The following is a 27,955-nucleotide window of genomic DNA, read 5'->3' on the forward strand; positions in this document are numbered from 1 at the left end:
CATAAATTCTTGTGTTTTGTGAAATTGTGTTATCTTTACCATTTCGTTCTTTCACAAATTAGTATCAGAGTCTTAGACTATTAAGGTTTACGGCGAAAATGATTGGTTCAAAGTTTGAGGTTGACAAGTTTGATGGAAGGAACAACTTCAAATTATGGAAAATGCGAGTGAAAGATATGCTGGTGCAACAAGGGTTGTACAAGACATTGTTTGGTAAGAAACCTACGTTGATAGACAATGACGATTGGAAAGAGATCGATCAGAAAACTACGAGTATTATTCATTTGTGTCTTGTAGATAAAGTAATGTATAATGTGATGGATGGAGAATCAATTTCAGGTCTATGAAAGAAATTGAAGAGTTTATACATGACAAAATCTTTAACGAACAAACTGTTTCTGAAAAAACAAGTGTACATATTACAGATGGCAGAAAGTTCAGATCTATTGAATCATCTCAATACGTTCAACAAGATTGTGAGTGAATTATTGAGACTCAATGTTAAAATTAACGAAAAAAACAATGCGTTGTTATTATTGGCATCTATTCTCCTTGGGTATGATTATCTTGTCACAACCCTATTTTATGGGAAAGAGACTCTGAATATAAAGGAGGTTACTACAAAACTTTATCAAATTAGATGAAGGAAAAATCAAACATTGAGGAATCCCAAGAAGAAGAGTTCATGACAAAAGAGACTCGAGGACGATAAAGGTCAAAGAACAAATCTTGATCAGACAAAAAAAAGTCTAGATAGAAATCAAGGACGAAAGAAATATAATGTTACTACTGCCATCAGAAAGAGCACTTCAAAAAAGATTGTCAAAAATGTTAGAAAGATATTGAAAACAAGAAAAATGAAGTCTTCTGATTCGACAAGTATAGCAATGAAAACTTCAAATAGTAGTGATGGAGATCCTTTCCCAGTTTCCACTTCTTTAGATATCGACACCCTACACAATTCTTGGATAATGGATTCGGGATATTCGTATCATATATGTCCGAATAGAAATTAGTTCGACACATATGAACTATATAATGGTGGCATTGTGTTGATGGGTAACAACGCAATGTGCAAAACAATTAAAGTATGGACCATTAAAATCAAGATGTATGGTGGAATGGTTTGTACTTTGATTGGTGTGAGGTATGTGCTTGATCTAAAAAGGAATTTGATTTCTTTGGGTGCATCAGACTCTGCTGAGTATAGATACTTTGTTGTAGGTAGAGTTTTAAAGGTCGTGAAAGGTAACATGGTTGTTCTAAAAAGTCCGAAGACAAAAAATTTGTACAGACTGATAAGGAATACACATGTGGAGCTGTTGTTAGTTCATAAAAAAAATAATGAAACCAGATTATGACTCATGTGATTGGGCCATATGAGTGAGTAGGATATGTTGGAACATCACAATAGAAAACTCTTGAAGGGAGTCAAAACTTGTGAGTTGAATTTTTGCGAAAACTGTGTGTTTGAAAAATAATGTAAGGTACATTTCAAGGCTTCAAAATACCATAGTGTATGGAGAATGGCCACAATAACCTCTAATTCAGAAGTCATGTACTTTGTGACATTCATAGATGACTTCTCCAAAAAAATATTAATATACTTCAAAAAGTAGAAATCAGAGGTTTATTGGATCTTCAAATAATAGAAAACTAGAGTTGAAAAGTAAACTAATAAACATGTGAAGTGTATCAGGAAAGACAATGGACAAGAATATCGGGAAGACAAAATTTTAAAGTTTTGCAAAAATTTGGGATTTGTGCGTAACTTTACAATAAAGAAAACGACACAACAAAATGGGGTTGTGGAACACATTAACAAGACTCTACTTGAGATGACTAGATGCATACGGATCAATGCAAGGATGTCCAAAAGCTTTTGTGTTAAAGCGATCAATGCACCAACTTACCTAGTTAACAGATCACCATCAAGTACAATAAAGCTTCAAACACCAAAAGATGTATAGTCAGGTAAGTCAATTGATTATTCTTATATGAGAATATTTGGATGCCATGTCTACATGCATGTTCCTAGTGATGAGCATATCAAATTTGATCCTAAATCAAATAAACGTATTTTTCTTGACTATGCAAAGACATAAAAGAATACATAGTATGGGATCCTGTAACTAGAAAATTGGTGATAAACAGAGACATGATCTTTGATGAAGCAGGTATATTAAAATAGGAGAAGTAGAAAGATGAAATCACAACTATGGAGACTAGTCCCATTGAGGTAGAAATTGACACTTCTGACTCTTCAATCAAAATAGATGGGGATGGTAGTTATCCACAATAAAAAGTTTAATCACCTCAGCTACGAAGATCACAACGTACACAAAGGATGCCAAAGATGTTTGAAGATACATATATGATTTCTTTTGCACTAGTGATAAAGATTAGTGAATCGTCAAATTTTCTAGAGATTCTTGTTGATAAACAATAAGGCAAATTGAAAGTGACCTCGATCCTCGGATGCCGATCGATTTTTTTTTGGAGTCGCCACCGAGTTTTATGGTCTAGGAACCAAAGATGACTCTAAACATTTAAGAAACACAAAACTATGAAAAGGTTGTGAGTACAGGGATCGGGTTACGGGATTGGAAGGTGTTAGGCACCAATCCCGCTTGACGAAAGTCTATCTCTATTTTTCTCAAAAATTTACATTGTAAAAATGGCCTAATTCTAGAATAAAGATAAGAAAAATTACCTTTGTTTTTACCAGAGTGATTGTACGATCAGTTCCTTCAGAAATTAACGGTGAGTGTTCCTCGTGTGAATCTTCTCGATTTGTCTTTGCTTCTAGATTTAGTCCTGGTCTCTGAGATGAAACTTTTTTCTTCTAGATCTTAATTTTTTTCTAACTTTGTTGGGTATTTTTAAAAAAAATTTAAGTTAAAAATTAGGGTTTGGAATAAGGTTTTGACTTGGGATTCTAGATTTAGGATTTTAGAAAATATTTGGAGAGTTTTGACCTCTGTTTTTTAGGATATCTCAAGACCTCCGATATCAGGTGGTAGAGTTCCCTTTTTAAATAGTTTTATTGATAAGATTAAAGTTTGATTAGATCTCTTTTAGATAGAGTCTAAATATTTTAAGTGGTTTAGATAAGATTTTAATTAGTTTTTATTTGAATTTGGATTTTTTTATTTACGTAAAATGAATTTTTTTTTTAATTTTTTAGAGAATCCCCCAATAGAAAGTTTTTTATTAAATTATTTTGAATTCTTTGAAACTCCCTGATGGAGGGTTCTTTATTAAATATCAGATAGGTCTCACTTTAATAAATAGGTCGTCACTTGAAATATGGCCCATGGGCTTAATTAATTGAACTTATTTGTTCGAAGATTTTAATTTTTTTATTAATATTTCACTTTACATTAATTAATATTTTAATTATTAGTTTTAGATTTTTTTAATTTTACTGTTTTGCCCTTAAAGAAGACTTTTGAGTTGGGATGTCATTTTTTTATGTTTTGAGATGCTTTGTAATCAATTTTTCACAAGAAACTCAATGAAAATATTAATTTGTGTCACTTATGGATTTTTGGAGTGTCATGATCGTATATCCCATAAAGGGTATTTTAGTAATTTTATCAAATTTTGTGAAAATGGATGAAATAATTTATTGTTTTATGTGTTTGAAATGATTTTTCTAAGTATAATGTAGCCTCCAAGGGTGTTTTAGCATCAGGTGTATTTTAGTAATTTAATTATTTTTTGATAATTTTTCCTGTTAAGTTTTTTTTAGTCTTAAAATGATGATTTTTATGTTTTAGATCACATTTTTTTAGCATAGTGAGATTTTTGAAGTTTGTTTGCTTGAAATATCTCATTCGAGTTTTGGAAACACAATTAGTAACAAATAAAAAACTTTAGCAAATTCATCCATCGTCGGGAATTGTCACAATCAATTTGATGAGTTGATTAATTAGGTGAGTGCAAAAATGAGGTATCTACACAAATGACAAAAAACAATGGAAGTTGAGATCAACATTTTGCATAAAAATAAGACGTGAGATTTAATGAAATTTTTTAAGGAGAAAAAGGTGATCGGTTGCAAGTGAATTTTCATAAAGAAGGAACTATTTTCTGAAATTGGGACAATCAAATACAATGCAAGATTGATAGTAAAAAGATTTGCACAGCATAAAGGTATTGATTTTAATGAATAATTTTCACAAGTGGTCAAGCATACTTCTATTCATGTTTTGTGATTTATAGTAACTATGCAGGACCTTGAATTAGAGCAATTAGATGTCACTACAGCTTTCCTACATGGAGAGTTAGAAAATTTATATGCATCAACAAAGGGGATTTCAGAAAAAATTAAAAGAAGAATATGTTTGCAAGTTGACAAGTGTTTCGATACTTTCATGTTTAAGAATAGATATACACGATGTGAGTTTGATCAATGTCTTTATTTTAAATTACTTTAAAATAATTCTTTTGTTTTTCTAGCATTTTATGTGGATGATATGTTAATTACTGCTAAGAATAAATTTAATATTAATAGTCTTAAGAGACAACTTAATAGTAAGTTTGATATGAAAGACCTAGGAGCTGCATAGATGGTCCTAGGCATGGAGATAAAAAGAAATTGGGAATTGAAAAAATTGCATTTGTCACAAGGAAGATACTTGAAAAAAATAGTTGAAATGTTTTCCCTACAAAATTCCAAATCAATTAATACCCCATTAGCATCACACTTCAAGTCAACTTCATAGTTGTGCTTAGTTATAGATAAAGAAACGGAGCAAACTTCTCAAATTCTTTGTATTAGTGCAATTAGAAGCATTATGTATGCTATGGTTTGCACTAGATCAGACATATCACAAGCAATCAGTGTGGTAAGTCGATACATGGCAAACCCAAGAAAATAACATTAGCAAGGATTGAAGTGGACTCTTAGGTACTTTAATGGTACCTTGGATGTAGGCATTGAGTTCAATAGGGATCCAAGAGGGAAGTAGAGTTGTTGGTGACTTGGGCAAGAGATTATCTATTATTGGGTATTTATTTACAATGATAGGTGGACTCACTAGTTGGAAATCTATGTTAAAGCCTACAACTTTGTCTACTACAGAGACAGAATATATGACAGTCTTAGAAGTAGTCAAAGAAACAATCTGGTTGGAGGGGCTTGTAGGTGAATTGGGGATTAAGCAGAAAAATATGTTATTGTACTGCGACGATCAAAGTATGATATACTTGATGAAGAATTAAGTTTACCATGCAAGAACCAAACATATAAATGTTCATTTCCACTTCATCAAATATGTAGTATCTGACAAGAAGATTATGTTGGAGAAGATTCATACAGACGACAACCCAGCAAATATGATGATAAGTCAGTTACAAGTTGTAACTAGATGAATCATAGGCATTGCTTGGACTTGGACTTGGACTTGGTCAACATCTATTGAGATGTGTCTAGGTATTGAGGGGGTGTAGGAAGGGTACCTCAAGAGGGTACGAAGGATGAAGCATTTATTGTTGTCATTAGCATAATTCAAATCAAAGTGGAGATTGTTAAGTAATTGTGTTGTATTCTTGCTGCGCTATATAGAGTTGCGAGGTATAGCACCCTCTCCCCTAGGAGTGTAGGGGCGAAGCCCTCATCCAAATTTTTTAAGGGGTACAAAAAGGGCAATTGTGTAATATTTTCTTGAGGATTTTTTAATTTTTTGGGGGCCTTTATTTTAGGGAGTTTTATATGTTTTGGTAACTCTCGATTTTATAAATAAAGATCTCTAGGGATTTAAAACTTATAAGAAAATAGTGATTGTTCTTATTTTGTTCTGTGGACGTAGGCACTCTACCGAACCACATAAATCCTTGTGTTTGGTGCGATTGCGTTATCTTTGCTATTTCATTTTTTTCACAATTCATTAATGTTAAAACATATGCTTGGTATAAATCAATCAATATACATCAAAGTAACATTGTCACTATTCGCTGACGAATCCATCTATTAGTTCTCAAGTTAAGTCTTTCTTCAACGTCACACATTTAGACTTGAGTGACTAACTTCAATTTGAGGATTTTGTGTCCAGGCACTTAATTTGAATGTGATTTTTCTTTACTTTCACACATGGTTTCAAAACATGTCCGAGATTGAGACGTATCGCTAGAGTCATCTCGGTATCAGACATGGACAAGACAGACGGACAAGTCAATGTATTAGACGAGATTTAAAACCCCACATTCATTTTTCTCATTATTGAACGAGACATCCCAAACGTATCGAAAAACTCGTCTAAGATGAGACATCAAAATGAGTTTTAAAACCATGCTTTCACATAAATAATTTTGGGCAATATATCTATATATACTACGAACTTTTATATTTTTTTATTGAATGTAAATAGATCTAGAATCAATCAACCACAGTCCAATGGATTTTATAAACTTTTGGTTCAATCATGAGTTCAGTTTTTAATACAAAGATGCAAACGAAACACTAAACATTCTCCCCTTTTGTGATAACGATCACACTTACGAGGAATAAATTAAATCAATTAATCCACCAAACAAACCCAATACTATTTATCTATCATAATCACAGCCACACACTCACCTCTCATACATTTATTCAAACAAGGCCCACCCTCACCTTCTTCTTCTTCTTCTAATGATCTAATTTGAATCTCTTGATGCATTTGTGGTTGAAGAGGCACCATGAGGAAGTCTCTTCAGATGACTGTGCCACAATCCCCTCAATGTGATCAAACTATACTGGTTCCTTCCAACCAATTCGCAATCGTTGAGAGTTTCGAAAAGAAGGAACAATCATGGTAAAATCTTTTATTTATGATGCTATTTGGGTTTCCAATTTCTTGTTTCAGAATACTAGTTTCGGTCGAGTTTCTGACCTATCTTGGACTATTCGATTGAGCTGATGAGTTGAGACCGTCGTGTTTTGAGACCAAGTTTTAATTAAATTCTGATTTTTGTTTATCTAAGAGACTGAAAGTAGATATGGGTATAATTGAAATAACATAAGACATGGTTTTAGACATAATCACATGTAAGAATAAGATTAGTTCAACTTAAAAAACAAACCCTAAATTTTTTAGATAAAGATTTTATGGTGATGATATATGATTATTCCTTCTGAACTTTGATGGGCTCATGCAGGTTTGCCACTTCTCAAGTCCCCACGGATCTAATAATTCAAGTACAAGATATCACCTTTTATATTCACAGGGTAATGTACAAAACTTTATCTTATAACATCAAACCATCAATGTAAGATTCTACAAAGGAATAAAAAAAAAATTATATAAGGTTCAATTTTCTTAATAATATATACCCCAAATCAAAATTAGGAAAATATTTGTTTATCCTGTATTTAAAATAAAACTTTTTTTTTAAATTTATTTATTTGAGATGAATATGATAATTTTATTACTATATTTAAAAATATATTTCCAAATGAAATTGAAATTTTACCTTAATTAACAAACATTATGACCAAATAGTAGGGTTGTCAATGGATTGGGTCCAGATTGAATCAGTGTTGATTTGGTACCGGTCTAATGAGGATCAAATCGGGGTTTTATCGGAACTCAATATTAAGATCCAAACTCAATCCATTAACAATTGGATTGGGCCAAATCCGATTTTATATACAAAATCTAATAAACTTCATACATCTCAACAAATATACAATATAATTTATATACTTTCTAACATGTTATGGGATCGGGACATGATTGATCCAGATCTTATCCAATAAGATATCGGATAGGATTGTTATCGAAATCCAAAACATCGATCTAGACCCCTGAAGTTATTGGATCGAATTTTGGGTATGATCCAATCCATTGACAGTCCTACGAAATAGAACATAACCATAGTTGGTTCCAAAAAAAAAAAATTCTTTCCAAATGCCCTTGTCTTCAATATATAACCACCCGGGCGGAGCTAGGAGCTGGTGGGGGCAATTGCCCCCACAGAACTTTAAGACACTCTTATATTTTCAACTAATTACATGCCCCATTTGTTCTCCCTCCCCTTCTTCACATTGCCTCTTGACCGGACCTTCTCATATATTAATTGAAAATGACCTAAATATCCTTTTCTTCAACTTCTAACTAAAAACCTCTGAATTTCTTCATAAAACCATTCATCTTCCAGTTCTTTAACTATAGAACTAACCATAGTTTGCCCCCACTACAAAAAAACAAATAAAAGATGAGGTTGAATAGATTAAAGATACTCTTGGGGAGAATAATCAAGATTTTTATACTAGAATTTGAAGATTACGACATTTAGGTCATTTTTCATTAGTCAATAATAGAAGATCAAGGTCAAAGGGGCATATGATTATCTTGAAAACTCGAGAGGTATCTCAAATATTCCCAAAAATGTGGAGGGCATCTCCAAATCACCCAACATTAAATCAATGAAAAAAAAAAATCCAAAACTTTTAATATAATTACCATTATATTCAAAGAAGTTGTTTCCCACTTAACCATGTTGACTTAAGTTTTAACTTCATCTTTGCTTTGTTTGATTCAATTATCAGTATCCATTGATTTCAAGAAGTGAGTACATGAGTCAACTTAATCTTCCTCCTTCAAGTTCGAATTTTGGTTATGATCTCAAGCTCGACAACTTCCCAGGTGGATCGGAGACATTCGAAATCATTCTGAAGTTCTGCTATGGCCTCCCTGTAGATCTAACTGCCACCAATGTAGTTCCATTAAGGTGTGCATCAGAATTCTTGCAAATGACAGAAGAATTCGAGGAAGGCAACCTCATATCCAAGACAGAAGCTTTCCTCGCATTCATAGTCCTCTCTTCTTGGAGAGACTCAATAACTGTCCTCAAGTCGTGCGAGTCCCTCACTTCATGGGCTGAGAACCTCCAAATTGTTAGAAGGTGTTGTGCCATTATATTTACAGTAATGATTTTATGTATGGGATATGCTACCAAGCAAGATTTCACGAGGAAGTTAGCATTCTCTACAATCATGTTTCTTTCGTAACTACATCTGAAAAGATTTTTTATCTCATCTTTTAGTACAAAAAGGCAACGATTTTGTTATCATCACTTCATGGTATTTTTGTAAATATAATGAGTTCTCGTAAAGTTATTTAAAAAAATATTATTAAACAATTATTTTTTACAATAAAAGACAAAAGTAATAATAATTTTTCTTTGGTTTTTTTTTTTTTTTTCCTTCTTTTTAAATTACAGGGTAAGTGCATGCTTTTGGGATGTACTTTGCACTTGAGGAACCATTGCTTATGCCTCTAATAATAGAACAAATTAAGTTATTGGGGTAAGGTCTCCATCTCCACAAGACCACAAAATATGATCTAGAGGTTGGGTTCTTTGTATCATGGAGATCCTTCGGTCAAATACTAATTACAGACTTGAGTGTTGGTTAAAGTTTGTGAGTGTTGATGTCACGACTTAGGTGGAAAAATCACTTTCCCCCACTAATTACTTACTACTAATCATGCTTGTGTAGCAAAAAAAAAAAAAAACTAATAATAATGTCTTTAAGATTGTGATTACATGCCTCGAGTTCTCTTAGTGCCTTCTTTTACTAATTTTAAATTTTGGACTCTCTTTCAACAGGTGCATTGACTCGATCGCCTCAAAGGCAACTATAGACAATTCTTTGACTGGAGAAACATCTAACGACAAAGAATGGTGGTTCGAAAATGTAACAACCCTTCGAATTGATCACTTTATTCGAATTATAACCGCGATTAAAGCAAAAGGATTGAAACCAGAGATCATAGGTGCATGCATCATGAAGTATGCAGAGAAATGGTTGCCTGGTATGAATGCAGAGATTGAAGGACAAAGAGGATATGGGTATGGTACAAATGAGTTTCAATTGAGTATTTTGAGTGGAAGGAGGGAAGAAGGAAGTGTTGGACGTAACAAGGAACATAGAATGATGATAGAAGTCTTGGTGAGTATACTTCCACCTCAAAGAGATGCTGTTCCATGTAAATTTTTGCTGTGGATGTTGAAGATGGCTGTGGTGTATTCGGCGACGCCAGCATTAGTGTCCGAGTTGGAGACAAGAGTTGGTATGGTGTTGGAGGATGCCACTGTGAATGATCTGTTGATACCTGTTTACAAGAATGGAAATGAAGGGGCGCTTGGAAGGTGAGATATCTACCTTTGCTTTGTTCTTCATGCATATCTACTTCTACAAATGAATTAAGAGTCTGTTTGGAAGACGGAGTTGGATCACCCAAGTGATCGTCCCATGCCATCCAGTAGTGCTCTCACTGGATTGGATGACTCAGAATCCGATCTAATAACTTTGGACATGAAAAAGAGGATTTGGGTTTCGATAAAGATCCAATTTGATAAGCTATCAGATCGGTTTTGGATAAATAAATAAAAGTCAGATTTTTTTATCCAAACCCATAGTTGTCTAATCGGATTTAGATCCTAACATTGAGGTTTGATTTATAATAATAAATTAAAAAAACCAATCCAACAGATGCCTGATCTAATTCTCACCAAATCTCAATTCTGGCTCGGGTACCATTCAATCCTTATCGGATTGGTCCAGATCAATCAAGACCCGATCGATTGACAATCCCAACATCTAGACTGACTATGCTCAGACCGCCCTGTGGTGCACCATGCCAACATTTTTGTGTTTGGGTTACCCAACGATGACTCCAACTCCAACTTATGCTGGCTAATGCTAGAGTTCATTTTGGTAAAACCAAGCTCCACCTGGACGTGTACAGAGTCAAGTCAATACAAAATTAATTAAGTAAAATATCGAGTCGAACATTGATTAATACAAAATCACAAATAATTAATTCAATAAATGGTACATATGGAGAAGTTCTCCATTTGACAACAGCACCATGCACGACGTTGACATGATGCAAAGGATCCTAGAATATTACCTAATACACGCGGAACAGCGGCAACACCAACCACCACCACAAAAGTGTGGGAAATTAGATGTGGGGAAACTATTAGATGGTTACTTAGCAGAGATCGCTAGAGACCCAAATCTTTCCATCTCCAAGTTTCAAGTTCTTGCCGAAGCTTTGCCCGAAAATGCTCGTACCTGCCATGACGGTCTTTACAGAGCCATTGATACCTATATCAAGGTAACATGTTCTCACTCATTTTCTTTTTTTTAAATTGAATTTAAACTTCAATCACAAAATTGTCTTTATCAGTTTATTTTGTTTAGATGATCCAAAACCAAAACCTATTATATAAACAGTTCTAGTTCATATACTGAAACAAATGGACCGAAAAATTAGATAATTGGCTCTTGGATATCCCTTTAAAGGTTATGCCCTAGTTAGGGCACCAAATATCTTGATAGATAATCCAGTCAGGATTTAGGTACCGAATGAGCTAAGTTTCTATTGAGCCAGATAACACAAACCCTGTTTTATGCCCTAGGAAGAGTAAGTCGTTTACACCTTTCATATCCATGACAAGAATGAAGTGGGCATTAACAATAGAAAACTGACTTGTGAGGGTAACTTAGATGTACTCTACTTTACAGTGAAAAATTTGAGATACCCTGTGTTTTCAACTGATGGAACACCATGTTGACCTTGATTTACTTTAAAAGTAATAAGAAAATGACCTAAATACCCTTGTCTTCATCTTCTAGTCAAATCCTCAAGATGTTTCTAACAAAAAAAAATCCATCATTTAGAAAACCTTCCATTTTTCTACCCAAAAGCCATACCTTATTCTTCTGGTTTGAAGGTTGAAGAACATAGTCATAATGCTGAAGATGAGGATGAGTGCATGTAGGTTATTTTCATGAGTTTCTCAGAGGAGAAAGATCAAGGGCTATGTCTACATTTTGAAAACATGGGGTACCTCAAATATTCATATATAAAAAATGGAGGGATGTGTCTAAATCAACCCTTTTTAATAAGGAATGGAAAGACTAGGAGAGAAAATTAGAAATGATTGAACTTGACAATGTAGGAGTAAAGACGATACACTAAGAGGGAGTAAGATGGTTTGGGCACGTCATGTTCAACAAAGACCGATTACAACCTAGTTCGAAGAAATATTCAAGTTGGAGAATCTACAAGAGTGAGGAACAAACAAAAGAATACGGATGGAGATAGTAAAAGAATATATAAAAAGCACTTTCAATAACAGAAAACATAGCTATAGGCAGAGTGGAATGAAGGAACAGGATTCGTTTAGCCGACCCCAAATCTTTGGGACAAGGCTTTGATTGTTATGATGATTGAAAAACATCCTTATTCTTACTCTGCAATCTGTTTCTTAAGACTCATCCTACTATTACGGAGCACGATAGGCGGAGGTTGTGCAAAGCCATGGACTGTGAGAAGCTTTCACTGGATGCATGCATGCACGCTGCACAAAATGATCGGTTGCCTCTAAGAACAGTCGTACAGGTAACATTCAATTACAAGGTGAAGCATATCAATCAGTAATACCAACTCTTAGTTTCATGGGTTTTCCAAGCAACAGATTTTACCATTTAGTAGTAATAATGATCCTTGATTAGATGCGCCATTAAAGAATTTCGGATGATTTTGAGATGTCTTCCCTGTTTTGGTGTATATTTGAGATACCCTTTTGATTTTGGTCTTCAATGAGAGACTAACAAAAAAATGCATTCAGTCTCCAAACTCCTTTCAAAAATCCCCCTTTTTTTTTCTCCAAAATCCCTCATGCATTCCGTCTTCCCATGATCACCTCATTATCCTGTTGAACTAGATTCAACTGGATTTCCTAAAAATATCCGCTTGGTTGAGTAACCTTAACCAACTCCCATCTTTTTTTTCCTACATGGCACACTCTTTCAAATAGTATTTGGCCTTTCTATGGTGGACCTACACAACTAAAAACGGATTGATTGGAAAATTTTAGCTTACATAACAAGGAGACGATAAAAGAATCCCAAATCTGATAGATAAAACTCACCAATCAAGCAGTTTTCAGGTGTAAGTCCACCATAGAGGGCCAAATATTCATGCTCTACTGGATCCAAAAAAGGGTGCCACATGTCAAAATAAGACATGGAGTTGGACAACGTTACTCAAATCCTGGAGTAAAGGATCGAGCGTGAAACCCATGCACAACTGTTAGTTCACTTAGCATTTCTTACCTGAGAAAGAGAGAAGATTCGCAGGTGTTGTTCTCAGAGCAAGGAAAGATGAGGGAAGCAATAAAGGAGAAGGAACCAATGCCGACTGAAATCTTCGTTGAGCAGGAGAGCGCCCAGTCCTCTACCAAGAAAGAGATCAAAAGTATTAAAGCAGAACTAGAGAAGGTCAGGACAAAGATGGCAGAGCTACAGAATGACTATTCCATGCTGCAAAATTCGTTCGAAAAGATCAACAAACAAAAATCTTTATCAAGTTGGATTTCAGGGTGGAAGAAGTTCAAGAACTCTACCTTCTTTCATGGAAAAATGGGTAGCGAGGACATGGGAGAAATGAAGCATAGCAAGGACGGTCGCCGAAGGAGGGTCTCTGTATCCTAGTACAGCTTGACGCCACCCGCTGTAAATAAAAACCAGCCGAAAACCTCTCCAAGCTTGGTTGGTTTCTTCATGAACAAGTGTGTTAATGAATCTTGTGTGCCTCTTTGCATCATATTTTTGTAGCTTCTCTCATAAAAATAAGAGAATAAAGCTCCACAGCGTTTCCTTGAGTAAATCTCTCCGTCGGACTAGCAAATATGGGTTTCTCCAAACTAACACACTTCACATGCCCGAATCAGAAGCTTCGAGCAATTTTAAAAAAAATTCTTGTCTTTCACTAGATCAAAGTATACTCCAATTGCATTTTAAATAAATTCAGACTCAGAAATACAAAAATACTGAGATTTTGACTTGTTATTGGATAGAAATTGAAAATCTATTCTAATTATTCATGTTCAACACAAAAATATAGTCGGAAAAGTTACCACAGAATTTAAAATATCCAAAAAAATTCCATAACAGGATTTTAACCAACATCGAGTCTATCAAAGATATCTCCTTGTAAATTTCCTCTCCAAAGTGATCAACTCACAAAATCAGATTTGATTTCTTTCTTTTCAAAATGCAAACACAGCTACCTCGAAGAACGCATGCTGGTCCACGGAAACTTAGCTGTCTCAGCAGAGCGATCACCATGAATGCCACGGCCACCTCTTATGTCAGATTGATTCTCAGGCTTAAACCGGCTATCTACCTTGACATCAAGCCAATGTGACTTCACCTCTCGTTCATCAACAATGCTTGACTTTGATTGCTTGTTCATGGCTCTCCTCTCTTCTTCAATTATACGGATTGGGTAGAGATCTGGAGAGAGGGATAAGGGGTGCCTTAGAGTTACATAAGCCTTCTTGTAGTCTGGTTTTGCAATCACAATTCCTCCTCTCTTCTTTTTCTTCCCTTCCATATTCAAAGTTCGAACCTCTTCAACTTCAAAGCCGTAAAGTGATTCAAGAACCCTCTTGATTTCAATCTTCCAATTTTAAAACGGAAAATGATCCAAGAAAAAAAAAAGTAACCTTTTAACATTATTCAAAAATTACAGATTGGAGAGGGTACTAATTTCCAAAAATATAAAAAACAATAATGAAAATGTACCTTAGAAGCGGAAGGAATCGTCTTGAGTGCAATTTCTTTTATGTTATAGAATGTTTTGGGCATGAGAAGCTTGATGGGGAGATTAGCAAAATAAACAACCCTTCTTCCTAATCTGCTTCCCATCTTTGTTTCTTGATCTAACTTCTGCAAATCAGAGCAAAATATACCTTCACCACCATTTCCCTTAATTTCTATCAAAACTGACTAAAAAAATTTCTGCACTAGATTCTGCCTAAGTTCTAATATAGATATTTCGAATTCCAAGTTTTAGTGCTTCGATCCTTCTAATTCTAAGCTACAAATTGGGTAAAAATACCTCCCAACAGAAGAATCTCTTAAAAACGAATAAATTAAATAAAAAAGAAGAAGATAAGAACTGACCTGTTGGATTTGAGCTTCGATGAGTTTCGAAAATTCCTCAAAACCCCTAACCTGAAATGAGGAAAAATAAATCCAAAACAGAGAAAAAATATAATATATAAAATAAGAAGATGATAGTGATGGCGGAGAAATCTCCATATTCTCTTACCAGTGAAGGCGAAGAGAGGATGAGGGAAGCTGTGAACCAGTACGGAGAAGAGAGTAACGAAGGAGAAGAAAAGAAACCCTACTTTCTTGAGAAGGATATGCGATTGGATTTCGAGATTTGGGTAAGGGCAAGACTGTCAAAAAAATATCTACTTTTTATTGATAGCTGCTATTAACACACCAACTTTTACTTATAATACACCAATCCATTCGCAAACAACTACGAATTTATGATGCTATTTGGGTTTTTAATTTCTTGCTTCGGAATATTAGTTTTAATTCGGGTGAATCTCCAGTACATGGTTTTAAAACTCGTTCAAGACAGAGATATATCGTCCAAGTTAACTCAGTATCAAAGTTAAATGAGATTAATTTCAAGTCACTTTTTTTTATCGGGATTTAATACCTCACTTTCAATTTTTTTATTTTTTTGAACGAGATGTCTCAAACATATCAGAAAACTTGTCTGAGACAATTCAATATCAAGCCTGGACGAGATGAGATGCAAATCGAGTTTTAAAATCATGGTCAAATATGAAAAAATTTCGGATTTTGGGATATTGTTCATTTTAATTCTCTAAACATGTTTTTTTAGTGAATTCATCATTCTAATAATCTACAAATTTGTGAGTTTTGTCATTTTTATTTTCAACAAATTCTTAGATAAAATACCAATGATTTTGCCATATCAGTGATTTCGTTGATAATTTAGCACTAAATTCATTGATTATAAAAATGATAAATTCTTAAACAATTATCGAAGGTTTTGATATTTTCAAAATATTACTAATATTGTCATAATTATTATGTAATATTGACAAAATATTATCAAATTGTCCATATTACGTGATGATTTGTTAATATTAACAACATTTTGAAAATATAAAAAAAAAATTGTAATTATTTGAGAATTTGCTCTTATAAAAATGATGAATTTACTATGTAAAACATGTTTTGAGAATTAAAATTAATAGTGCATCGAAATTAAAATTTTGACATAAGTTGCACTCATTTTGGGAAAGAGTCGTGTTGGACCTCATATCACACATCTTAAGGTGAAAATGGGTAGGAATTATAGATGTTTTTTCACTCATATTTTGAGGTCATTTAAGCATTATTCTTTTGGAAAAATTCCTTTTAATTTCTGGATTTACAAAAGGATTGATGTGATGTAAGTAAAAGTTGGTGTGGCAATATAATTTGTCTCATTCTCACAACTTTATTACCTACGCGCGAGACTGCGGGAGTTATGTACAAAGCTCTAAGCTCATTTCCTCACCAAACAACTTCAATGGAGTCAACATTCTCAGCAACAACTCTATTCACACTATCCGAAACCCTAAATTCCTCTTCGAAACCCTTAATCGTTCGCCTTCATGGCCATTTCTCTAGAACTCCTCTGAGTCAACAAAGCCTCTCAGTCCCAAAGAGATTTTCTTTTGGTAGAATTAGGTGCATCAGCAATGGTGGTTTTCAGAGGTCGAATGAGATTAATTTGTTCTCTTCTTCGCCAACATTTCTTTGTAGTTTTTGTATTGGAGCTCCAATTTCATCTCGTTTGGCTTGTGTTTCGAGCTCTGTCTCTGTTGATGTTGCACTTGCTTCAGGGGGAGGTAGTGATGATGGATTTAATGGCGGAAACAGTGGTGGTGGTGGTGGTGGAGGTGATGGCGGATCTGATGGAGGAGGAGAAACTGAGTTGAAATCTGTTGTTGGAGAGCCTGAAGAGCTTTCTTCGTTGTCTCCCGATGTGATAATTCTTGATGTTGGTGTAAGTCTCTCTCTCTCTCTCTCTCTCTCTCTCTCTCTCTCATGGTTTCAAACTCGGTTAGACGTTTTGTCTCGTCCAGGAAGAGATCGAGTTGTCTCGGACGAGTCAACTCGCTCTGAACGAGATAAACAATTTAACTCGGTCTGGAATGATTTATTAATATATATTTATTTAAATTAAAATAATTATAACTTTTTTAATCATAAAATGATGTTTATATAATAATAAATATTTATATATTTTAACTCTAAAAAAATAAGAATTATATTATTAATCAAAATATACAAAATCCTGGCTGACTCGGCTGAGTTTTACTGACTCGGTTGAAATTTTCAATACGTCTGTGTCATCTCGTTTATCTCGTGAGATGGTGTAAGTGGAAGACACCGTGTAAATCCGTCTAGTTGTTGAACAATACCGAGATGGCTCCGGTCTTGGACGTGATTTAAAACATTGGTCTGAAATTTATGTTGATAATTACAGGGAATGTCTTGTGGAGGATGTGCGGGAAAGGTAAAAAGAATACTAGAAAGTCAAGTAAGTATTATTGTTACTCCCCCCTCCATAAAAAAATAAAAAAAAATGTAGTGAACAAGTTGGTAGTTTTTAATTATGATTTTAACTGTCAAATTGATATTGATGGTCTGTGGTTAAAATAAAGAAAAGTTGATTGATAGGATTTAAGCATGTACAATAACGACCGGTGACGACATTGGCCATCTGTATTTTTTTTAATTGTTTTTTTTACTAAGAGTAATTATAAAAGCACCCCCCATGAATTAATAAGGACAACCCACACCATAGCCCTTTTTTTTTTTTTTTGTCTTATATGGTTTAAAAGTTTCAAAATGAGCTGATTTTTAACGAGGATGATCTCTATGGTTTGAAGATTATCCTCACCAAAAATCAACCCATTCCGAAACTTATAACCTCATCAAAACTGGTTTACAAAAAAAATAGATGATTTACGGTTCTTGAACTTGTTTTGATAGGGTTAGAAGTTGCGGAATCGGCTAATTTTTTGTGAGGATGATCTTCTCATCATAGAGATCATCCTCACGAAAAATCAGCTCATTCCGAAACTTTTAAACCATATAAGACAAAAAAAAAAATCGGTTATAGTGTGAGTTGTCCTTACTAATTCGTGGGGTGCTTTTATAATTACCCTTTTCTAAGGGTTTGTAATTTGCATCAAAGGTGATGTCTCAGAATACTTTTTGCGCCACGAAACTGAATAATGTCGGATCTCTGATACGTAAAATATATATTCCTCTAAACCCTAAAGTCACTTTCACAGAAAATGTTTGCTCTTGTAGAAATTAGGCATACCAGTACTTAAAATTTACTCACTTGTATTTTTATTTTTTTTCCTCAAAATTAGTCAAACCCACATTAGGTTTTACTATTTGCTAGGTCCCACTTCTAACTATTTAGAGAAATACCTAATCAGATAGTCACAAGTTAGAGCTTTTACATCTGATTGTTGGGCTTTAGGCATATATTAAAGGCCCCCTAAACAAGCTAATACATTGATCAGATTAAAGGCCCAAATAAGCTACCTCACTTATTACAATTCATTAGAATGTTGAAATTTTTGGGGCCACTTCACCTCTTGGTGAACATAGACTCTAAGATAATAGGAAATACTATTTTTCACCATGTTCTTAGGACTCACAATTGGACGGGTTAGCTCACTAACTCAACTTGCCTAGTCTAAAAAACAAGGGCTAAGACCTTGAACTTGAGTAGGATTTAATTGTCTATCATCTTATTTTCCATTTGTTCTCTTACTTTTATGATCCATATAAATATCATGCAAGATAATAAAATGATTCAAATTTTTGTTTTGTACTTAGGGAACTATGCCAGAAAAAATCAATTATTTTTAACATTAATAAAGTGACGAAAAATGATTGGAAGTTAAAATTTTGCTTAATCAATTATTTTAAGTCAGATTTTATGTAAGTATATTGTTAGAAAGAATTGGTTTTTAATAATGATCACCGTGATGTGCATGTGCCAACTAGCTAAGTTGGTAAAGTTTTGGTTGACAATACCAAAGACTTGGATTCAATTCCCGTCGGCACCGAATTACTAGACTCATTAAAAACAGACTTACCAATAAAAAAAATGATCATCGTGATGTGAATGACTTAACATATTGTTAGATCATTAGAAATGTTATCCCCCACAATAAGAAAGTTAAATAATAATAATAATAATTAACTTCAACAAGCATAAAATAATTTCCTAACAAATGCTTCACTCATTAGGATTGGATTGGGGTTTTGTCAATTGAAGCACGACAAGGATTTAGGGATTAAGTTGGGCTGACATGAAGAATGGGTCTGGTTGGGTAATAAATGACTCGATGCTAGTCAGGTCTCAAAATCTTAGCCAATCCCTCTAATGGTTGGATCTCGCTGAAAAATTTAGTAAGGCTGTTACCAATATTATCAATTGAGTTGACTACTGTAGTTTGCCCCCCTGGAAGAAAATCCTGGCTCCACCCCCTAGTTGAAGAAATTTAGAAGGTAGAGAAAAAGACTAGAAATGGTGTGGATTTGGGGTAATAAGAAAATATGTGTAGACACTTTATTTAACAAAAGACATAGTTCTAGATAAATTTGAATGGGGAAATATGATTCATTTCACCAACTTTTGATTAGATAAATTTAAATTGTTGAGTATGATTCATGTCTTCGACTCTAGATTGGGATAAAGGGTCGGGCAATGAAAATGATGACAATTAATTTGAGGTAAATATATAGTAAATGTTTATCCAACAATAATCAATATATGGTCAATGTTTAGCATTTTTAATTCATGGATCTTTCAGAGAAATTGTTTTTCCAACCGAAGGCCTGAACTACAGAGTCACTCCTCGTTCAGATAGTACTAGTGACTAACATTTTAGATGGTAAATTAAAATTAAGAGAAAAAGGACATTTACCGAAGAAAGAGACGAAGCAGTGTAAGAAAATATGACATATAGATTAATCTAAAAGAGTGGTATTTGTTAATGTTTATTGGGAGAAAATAACCCATATATGACTAAAACCAATATGAAAGGTTCTGATATGTGACATAAGTTTCTGATGCGTTTTGTATAGTTTATGTTGAATATTTTCAAAATAAAAATATAGATTTTTGTGGTTTAATTTTTTTGATTTTTCTTAAGTTAGATTTTGTGTATATAAGGTTTAGGCCCACATTGCTCACAAATGATAAAGTAGTGTACCTTATAAGTTGTAGTCAACGTAGTTAGTTGTATTTGTGTCACACTTTTAAGGCTTTGATCCGGTGCTAAGAGGAGGTGTGAAACACCACCCATTCATGCGCACATGCATCGTGCGATTGGGCGTTTAGGGCGCTTTGAGGTGCACTTTGCACTTCGCACCGTCGCGAGAAGCTGGGGAGTCTTAAAGTTTTCGGGATACGAAACCATCCAATGGTTGTGGTTGATTCGTCACGTGTGATGGATCGGGTGTGATTTGTACCGCACGATCACGTTATTATCCGACCGGATACGATGGATCAATATAATACCTGGTTGAGAACGATTTGGTATGTTGGATCAAGTTAGTACCCGATCAGAATCGATCAGGTATGTTGATTCATGATTGGTATCCAATCAGGGATGATTAGATCCGTTAGATCAAATGACAACTGATCGGACGCGATCATAGTCACTAGATCATGCAAATTCAACTAATAGGTGTTGATTAAAAGGCATGAGACACATACCTTCACTAGGATGCGATCTGGATCGTTAGATTTGAGATTTGACACAATTCAACGGCTATTAAACCAAGAGACATTAAATTATGGCTCTTGGTCAACTGACACAAAAATAGTTATAAAAAGCCAACAAAAAATCAGATTTCTTAACTGAAAATTTATGTGTTCTCATTTTTCTAAACTTAAGTACTTAGCATCCTCGGTTTCTAATTATTCCCGAGTGTTTTAGATTAAATCGAACTGTACATAATTCTATTTAGTAACTTGAATGTAGACTTCTCTGTATTCTGAAGGCCTTTGTTCTTTGACCCTTTGTGTATTGTAGTTCTAACTAGTAGGGGAGAATATTTGTGTAAAAAAGATTGAATCAGATTCGAACTTAGAAGTTGTTTTCTTCCTTCATTGAATTACTCCCGGTTTTAAAGGTCATAAAATCCAACAGTTTATTCATAAGCGGACACCAAATCTTTGGGAGTTGTTTATTTATTTTTCAGTTAATATTGATGGGGAAACTTACATCTCTTTTGTTGCTTTGAATCAACTATAACACATCAGTGATACTTTATATGTATGAACAGCCACAAGTATCTTCTGCGATTGTAAATCTTGCAACAGAGACAGCAATTGTATGGCCTGTACCTGAAGCCAAGGAGACTACACAGAACTGGCAACAACAATTAGGAGAAACACTTGCAAAGCACTTGACAAGTTGTGGATTTAAGTCAAATTTTCGAGGTAAGCTTTGTGTTTGATAACCTTCCCTCTTATAAATCTACTTATATTTACTAAATTTTTGGATTACTCTAGTGTATGGAAATTTTTTCCTTTCAACTTTTTATATATCTCTATCTTGATTTTATATCTCTACTAGAGTTTGCCAATGCCCTAAGGCACGAGCATCCTCTTTGAGGTTGAGGGGTAAAAGAGGAAAGATAATTAAATTGCAGGGGTATTATTGGAAAAAGGGTATAAGGGTAAAGGCAATAAAGTTGGAGTGGTATTATTGGAAAATGGGAGAAAAGGAAAGAGAATAAAGTTGAATTTTTCTTGAGATGTGCGCGGGATTGTATCTGAACTACTCTTTATGGGGGATAAACATTGGGGGAAGACAACCATTGTATTTTATCATATAGATTCTTATACATGTTTCTGATTTAACTAAAAATATTATATTATAATGCATTTGTGGATGCATTTGCATTTGGAGCTTCTTGAAGGGTTCCACATCAAAGACCTTGTATCTTTGATGCATTTTCATCTTGGGCTTCTTGAATGCTCCATGTCAGAGGCCTCGCATCTGTGTTGGACACTGACATGTGTCACTGTTATATAGGTCACAATGAGGTTTAGGATTACCATGTACTTGGTCCACGGGTATGGTTAACAATATTACAGGTACCTGATATGCTAGCCATGTCCGATGACATGTAAGTTTAGATATTATCCGTTCTTTGTGTTGCTAACTTGAAGCTATTAAATGATAGATGTGCACTGTTCCTGAGATGAGATGTGGTTGTCCTCATACTGTTGATGAGTGACCATGAGTAGTGTTTACTTAGACATGGTTGTAGTATGAGATTATGTGCCAAGAAGGTTATTTTAGTATTGCATTTGTTTCTTTAACTCCCTCACTCTCAAATGAGGACTAAGTGGTGCCACGCAATTAGGTAAGAATGGGATCAGTTTTGAATCTTGTCATTAAATATTAAGAAGAATTTCTAGTATAAACTTTTATTTTTATAAACAAGCGAGTTAGTGGTTAGTAATTAGAAGAGGTGAAGGTGGGTTTTGAACCCAGGTCGTGGACTTTACCCAACTTATTAATTTTTTTTTATAAATTATATAAAGAAATAAGATTGTTGTTTATGTAACTCTCAAATGAGGACTAAGTGGTGCCACACAATCAGGTAAGAATGGGATCAGATTTGAATCTTGTCATTAAATATTAAAAAGAATTTCTAGTATAAACTTTTTTTTTATAATTATTCTTTATAAACCAGCGAGTTAGTGGTCAGTAATTAGTAGGTGAAGGCAGGTTTTGAACCCAGTTCGTGGTATCAACACTCGGGGACTTTACCCAACTTCTTAATTTTTTTTAAAATTATATAAAGAAATAAGATTGTTGTTTATGTAACTCTATCATGTGTTCAATTTAGCATCTTAAAATTTATAATGGTGGAGTATATACCCTGTGGTCAGGCTTGGATATGATTTATGTAAACTCTGGCAGGCCAAGTAGCTATTGAAGTAGATATTCCCAAATAAGAATGCAAAGGATTTGCTATTAGGATCATCTCTACTTTATCATGGTATGACAATGTTTCACTGGGTTTTCCATTTTCCTCTACTTTAGATGTGGAAGCTTTGGTTTGAAGAAAAAAAAAATGAAGTCTAATAAAATTATTTCTCCATCTTAGGTGGGTCTCGGCGGCTGCAGTTAGGGATTTGGTTCAGGAGAGGTATGTCTTTACTTGTAAGTCCATTGTTTTTCAGATACAATGCTATATTATATAATCTCAAGAGTGTTCTATTCGATGTCAATAAGTCTCCTTGAAGAGCCAAATGACTTTAATAAGTAGTGCCAGTTAATGCTGTTTCAGTTGGCCTTGGTATATTACATTTTATTTCCCCAGCATTTGGAGTGATAGTCTCTGTAGGGGTACTTTTTATTCATGCGACACCTTATCCCAACAAAAGAGAATACACAAAGAGAAAATAATGATTTATCTATTCCATGATCATGTCTTGGCTCTTTGAATCTTTCTGTTTAAGGCCACGTTTGGAAACACCGTCTCTTGGCTGATGTTGCTGAGAAATTTCAGCTGGGAATCCTGGTATCGGTTGGGATCGAACAGCTTAATTTTGCTGAATTTTGTTGAGCATGATTGGCAGTTGGCACATCCAACATCTCAGTCGGCCAAAAAAAAGAAGAAAAAAATGTAGCCTTATTCTTTTACTGGAGTTAGTCGGTGCCTCTCTTTGGGAATTAAGGCGGTAAAAGAGGAAAAATAATAAGTTTAGAGGGTTGTTATTAATAAATATGGGATTGAAGGGTAAAAGAGTAAAGTTTGAAGGGTATTATTAAAAAAGAAAAGAGGGTGGAGGAGGAGAATAAAAATAATAAAATTGAGGGGTAGAGAAAAGCAATAGTGGGTTCATCTTAATTGATGGGACGTTTATCTCCTACAGTGGGCCACACTAATGTGTTGTATCATATGCATTTGCGTCTCTTTTGTCAAAGGCTGCACCTAGCCATTGCTTCAAGAGTAGCGCACCAACAGTTTGAAAACTGGGGTATCTCAAATATTCATCAAAATATGGAGGGATGGGTCAAAATCACCCTAAACAATATTGTCAGTTTGAAAATTTTAGGAAACTGCCATTCTCGCACCCCAACTTTTAATTATTACAGCCCGTTTAAAAATAAAGAAAAATGAGTAAATGGTTGAGAATAAGTTAAAGTTGAGGTGCCAATAGAAGCTCTGTCGTTGTTAATTTTTATTTTATTTTTTTGTTAGATTTCTATTTTTTGGATTTAGTATTTTACATGAGCCTAAAGATAATTGCAAACAACTACGGAAATTTTTGAATGAATGTTATAATGTTTGATAATATTGAGATTATAATTTGAGCTAAACCTTTATTTTATAATGTTTGAATAATGTTAATCTTTAGCTGGGGTATGATTAATAATCTGAGAATTTGGAGTGCAATAGGTAAAGACTAATGATGAATGCATGTGGTAAATCTTACGCGATCTGTACGTGGTTGATGTGTGGTTGATGTGGCAAGGGCATAGAATCATAAATCTTTTTCTTTGTGTATCCCGAAGAAAAGATCTATGGTTATGTGTCATTGCCACGTCAACAACATACAAATCGTGTATGATTTACCTCTTGCATTCATCACAATTCATAAGTAAAAGTTGTATCAATACTAGTAGCTCTCAAATTTTAATAGAATAATGATTTTTTGTCAACCCCCCTTCCCGTCCCGTCCCGTCCCGTCCCTTCCCTTTGACATGGCATGTGTTATAATCAGAATTTTTTCTTGAGATACACAATTGCACATATTTATGAAGATATATAATTGTGTATCCCGAGGAAATGTTAGGTTCTAGCCATGTCAGGTGGCATTAGAAAATCACAACTCTTTTAAATAAGTCTTGATTTTCTAACATTCCCTCTATCACACGTTCCCTGGCATGGCATGGGTTAGAACAATAAACTTTTTCCCTCAGGATACATAATTGTACATCCTCATACGTGCAGTTGTGTGTCTCGATGAAAAGAATCTATGATTCTAACACATGCCACGTCAGGGAGTATCAGAAAAATCACTGTCCTTTTCATTTGGAAATATTTTTCTGTAAAGTGCACCCTTTTGCATTTTTTTTCTTCTTTGCAGGTGTAGCACCATGTAACTACTATTTTTTCCATGATTGAGAGAGGGGCACGTTGGAAAAAAGAAAATGACATCTCAACCCTCTAAGGTTCTTGACATATATAAGATTTAAGGAAGAAAAAACTTTTTTTTCCAATTTAGGAGGTATTATTTTTTAATAGTCCTTACCCCAAGAAACATCTAACTCAAGTCTTCTTGTTATTTGAATCGTCAATGTTGATAATTGAAATCATTGATCTCAATGATTCATGTTCAAAGGTTGAGATTGATGATTTATAATTATTATCTTAATGGTTGTAAAAGGTCAATCTACATGATCTCAATGATTTGAATCGCCAATTTCAATATTTTGAATTAAAAGAAGGATGAGGGGGCATTAAGAAAGAAAAAATTTACAAACTGGACTATGAAGTTACCACGAAAAAGTTAAGGGTCTGTTAGTTTTCTCTATATTTTATTTTATCATAATCTATACTTTTAACAAATCCAATAAGATTGGATATCAACCATCACATACGGTATCGGATCGGGTTCTTGAGCTTAAAATTATGGCGTTTGCATTAAAATGGTAATAATTGTTTTTTCTTGCTCTTGAGGATGATATCTTCAAAACATCTTCACTAGATTGAGGGAACTAGACATAATTGTTCATTTCCTCTTATAAGGGTGAAGAAAAACAAAAATAAATTAATAAGAAAAAGCTCAAATAAATTACTAAAAAATAATACTTAGAATGCCTAAATATAACCAATTTATACACTCTCCATTTTGTATTCAAAGGACCTTATTTAACATCAAAAGAGATAATTGAATCATGATTGAGACGAAAAGTAAGAACGAAGAAAAAATAATTCGATTCATCAATAACTATTGTTGAACTCACTTAAAATATTGTTGAGTTCGACGTTTTTATTTTGAAGTCGACAACAATATTGATGACTTCGACAATGATAACAAAATGGGGCATTTTGTGATGATTTTCAGTAGTGTTGAGCTCGAAAATATTATTATTAAGCTCACTAAATTATTGTCAAGTACGATGATTTTATTTTGAACTTGATGATAGTAAAAAAAAAATGAGACATTATGTGAAGATTTATAGCATTGTCGAACTTAGTAAATTATTGTCAAGTTCGACAATCTTTATTTTTTATTTTTTGAAATTATTGTTGAACTCGAAAATAATTAAGGATTACATTAATATCAACGATCTTATTATTGTTTAAATCAATTATCATTGAGTTCACTAATAATTATTAATGAACTCGACGTTGATAAAACCTAACTGTTTTCTTTTTTAATGTAAAATACATGCAAAAATTGACTAAAAGTTTGGAAAAACATGTGCAGTTGATTTCAAATAAAATGAATCATCATTCGTCAATTTTCATCCAAAAATAGCTCCAAACTTTTTTTAAAAAAATCCTAACTTTCAATCACCTCTTCGATATGTTTGAAAAAAAAAAGTCACAATAAACTGACGCTCTTGACATAGCAATCCACAAAACCATAGATCTTTTTCTTTAGGATACACAAGGAAAAAAAAAGATTTATGGTTATGTGCACATGCTACATCAAAGTGCCAGTTTTGCGAGTCAGTATATCATCAGTCTTGAAAAAATCCAAGAAATTCAGGTCTTCTTCCTTCTCAACACCTTTTCGTTGGCATGGATTGCTCAAAAACTCAATTGAGATGTCTGTAGCTATGTGATTTTCCACAAGGAATATCACATTACTTCTTGGTTTGGAGTCGACACCACTCTTTTTTAGAAAATGGTGTGAATCACTAGGAAAGTATTTTGAAAAATTGGTATTTTAGGCATCGTAGTGACTCTCATATGGATATAAAGACGGTCTACCTAAAGTCTACATATGGAGGTTTGATTAAAGAATGGGAAAAGTGTTAGACATCTCATTCTCTCCACCAAATGGTGATTACCTTTAAACTTAATCATTTGTTTAACATTTTTTAAGAATAAAAGAAAAAAAAAATGTATGAGTGCATGAGGAAGATGGTGGGCGCATTGAGTGAATGTACCCTTTGTGAAGGGATTTAATGTTAGTGTAAGACATAGAAGATATCCTATTGAGAAGAACACCACTAATGTTTTTTTATGGAATTGGAATGTTGGCCTATGTGTTTTAAGGATATTCTATGATTGGAACTCTTATAACACTTTGGCCTTGATGCTTACATGTCATGGCTAGAAATTCAATCTTTCAACCTCTCAAGAGAATGACATTTGTATTCATCATCACTATACATGTGTGGATGTGAGCACTTATGTATATTACGATGCATGAAAGTGATGATTAATAGGATTTCAATATTTATCCTTCTAGTCAAACTGCCATAATCATTCCATGCTCAAGTTGAGGTTTAACTTACTTGAGATAAATGAGGGTTCTTCACTATGTTCTAAAGTTGTCTAAAAATATATTAAAGATGACGAATAGAAGTGGGAGAGCGGGGAGTGTAATACTTGAGTTCCTCTTCTTCTTTTTAAATCCCTAATGAATTATTTGTATTGGATCTTTTTTAAAAGAAAAGAAAGAAAGAGAGAATAGAGATTTATGCAGAGTTTAAGATTGAGAGGGGGGACATTAGAGCATGAGATTTGTTATTTTTTGGATACCTTTTAGGGTCAAAAAAGTTCAAAATAGAAGGTAAAAAAAATTGTTATGGGATTTTGGGAGAATGTGATTGGAATTTGGCTTTAGGCGTCGGGGGGGGGGGGGGGGGGGGGGTTGTAAAAATGGAAGGGGGAGACTTGAGACTTTTGACTCATGTCTTTAGGTGAAACTCATATGAGGTTGTCCGTTCTCATTTGATTGTGTCAAAATCCAATCAATTGGGGTGTGGGATAGTAGTTTGAAAGAATGATCAAAGTGATGGGCTTATGTGAGTTGATTAAGAA

The 27,955-nt window shown here is 33.9% G+C and overlaps 3 protein-coding genes across 4 annotated transcripts; 2 read left to right on the forward strand and 1 right to left on the reverse strand.

Annotated features, from left to right (window-relative positions):
• Positions 1-6,643: 6,643 nt before the first annotated feature.
• On the forward strand, positions 6,644-13,673 carry DOT3 (Phototropic-responsive NPH3 family protein). Of its 2 annotated transcripts, none has more exons than XM_086430158.1 (7): positions 6,644-6,800; positions 7,144-7,213; positions 8,537-8,892; positions 9,598-10,140; positions 10,841-11,114; positions 12,276-12,422; positions 13,145-13,673. In XM_086430158.1, the coding sequence occupies exons 1-7, from the start codon at positions 6,685-6,687 to the stop codon at positions 13,496-13,498; spliced, it is 1,860 nt and encodes a 619-aa protein (XP_086286284.1). In that variant the 5' UTR covers positions 6,644-6,684; the 3' UTR covers positions 13,499-13,673. The 2 variants fall into 2 exon arrangements, with proteins under 2 accessions (XP_086286284.1, XP_086286290.1); XM_086430164.1 differs by having other exon boundaries at positions 12,276-12,404.
• A 153-nt stretch (positions 13,674-13,826) lies between these two features.
• On the reverse strand, positions 13,827-15,213 carry LOC147409554 (Ribosomal protein L23/L15e family protein). Its single transcript, XM_086430177.1, has 4 exons — positions 15,121-15,213; positions 14,975-15,024; positions 14,594-14,737; positions 13,827-14,468 (listed from the first exon to the last, which is right to left on the reverse strand). The coding sequence occupies exons 3-4, from the start codon at positions 14,714-14,716 to the stop codon at positions 14,073-14,075; spliced, it is 519 nt and encodes a 172-aa protein (XP_086286303.1). The 5' UTR covers positions 14,717-14,737; positions 14,975-15,024; positions 15,121-15,213; the 3' UTR covers positions 13,827-14,072.
• A 1,148-nt stretch (positions 15,214-16,361) lies between these two features.
• Positions 16,362-23,265, forward strand: LOC147409555 (copper-transporting ATPase PAA1, chloroplastic-like). The gene is made up of 5 exons (XM_086430187.1): positions 16,362-16,892; positions 17,376-17,429; positions 21,212-21,368; positions 22,864-22,942; positions 23,051-23,265. The coding sequence occupies exons 1-4, from the start codon at positions 16,371-16,373 to the stop codon at positions 22,896-22,898; spliced, it is 768 nt and encodes a 255-aa protein (XP_086286313.1). The 5' UTR covers positions 16,362-16,370; the 3' UTR covers positions 22,899-22,942; positions 23,051-23,265.
• Positions 23,266-27,955: the final 4,690 nt, after the last annotated feature.

The sequence above is a fragment of the Akebia trifoliata genome, chromosome 2 (genome assembly GCF_017979445.1).
Source record: "Akebia trifoliata isolate Shusen 1 chromosome 2, ASM1797944v1, whole genome shotgun sequence".
In the NCBI taxonomy this organism is placed as follows: domain Eukaryota; kingdom Viridiplantae; phylum Streptophyta; class Magnoliopsida; order Ranunculales; family Lardizabalaceae; genus Akebia; species Akebia trifoliata.

Coding starts and splice junctions, on each gene's coding strand:
- DOT3 (XM_086430158.1), top strand. CDS start 6,685: ATGAGGAAGTCTCTTCAGATGACTGTGCCACAATCCCCTCAATGTGAT. Junction 11,115..12,275: donor CCATTGATACCTATATCAAG/GTAACATGTTCT, acceptor CTGTTTCTTAAG/ACTCATCCTACTATTACGGA. Junction 12,423..13,144: donor AGGTAACATTCAATTACAAG/GTGAAGCATATC, acceptor GAAGATTCGCAG/GTGTTGTTCTCAGAGCAAGG.
- LOC147409554 (XM_086430177.1), bottom strand. CDS start 14,716: ATGGGAAGCAGATTAGGAAGAAGGGTTGTTTATTTTGCTAATCTCCCC. Junction 14,469..14,593: donor CGATTCCTTCCGCTTCTAAG/GTACATTTTCAT, acceptor TAAAATTGGAAG/ATTGAAATCAAGAGGGTTCT.
- LOC147409555 (XM_086430187.1), top strand. CDS start 16,371: ATGTACAAAGCTCTAAGCTCATTTCCTCACCAAACAACTTCAATGGAG. Junction 16,893..17,375: donor TGATAATTCTTGATGTTGGT/GTAAGTCTCTCT, acceptor TGATAATTACAG/GGAATGTCTTGTGGAGGATG. Junction 21,369..22,863: donor ATTTAAGTCAAATTTTCGAG/GTAAGCTTTGTG, acceptor AAACTCTGGCAG/GCCAAGTAGCTATTGAAGTA.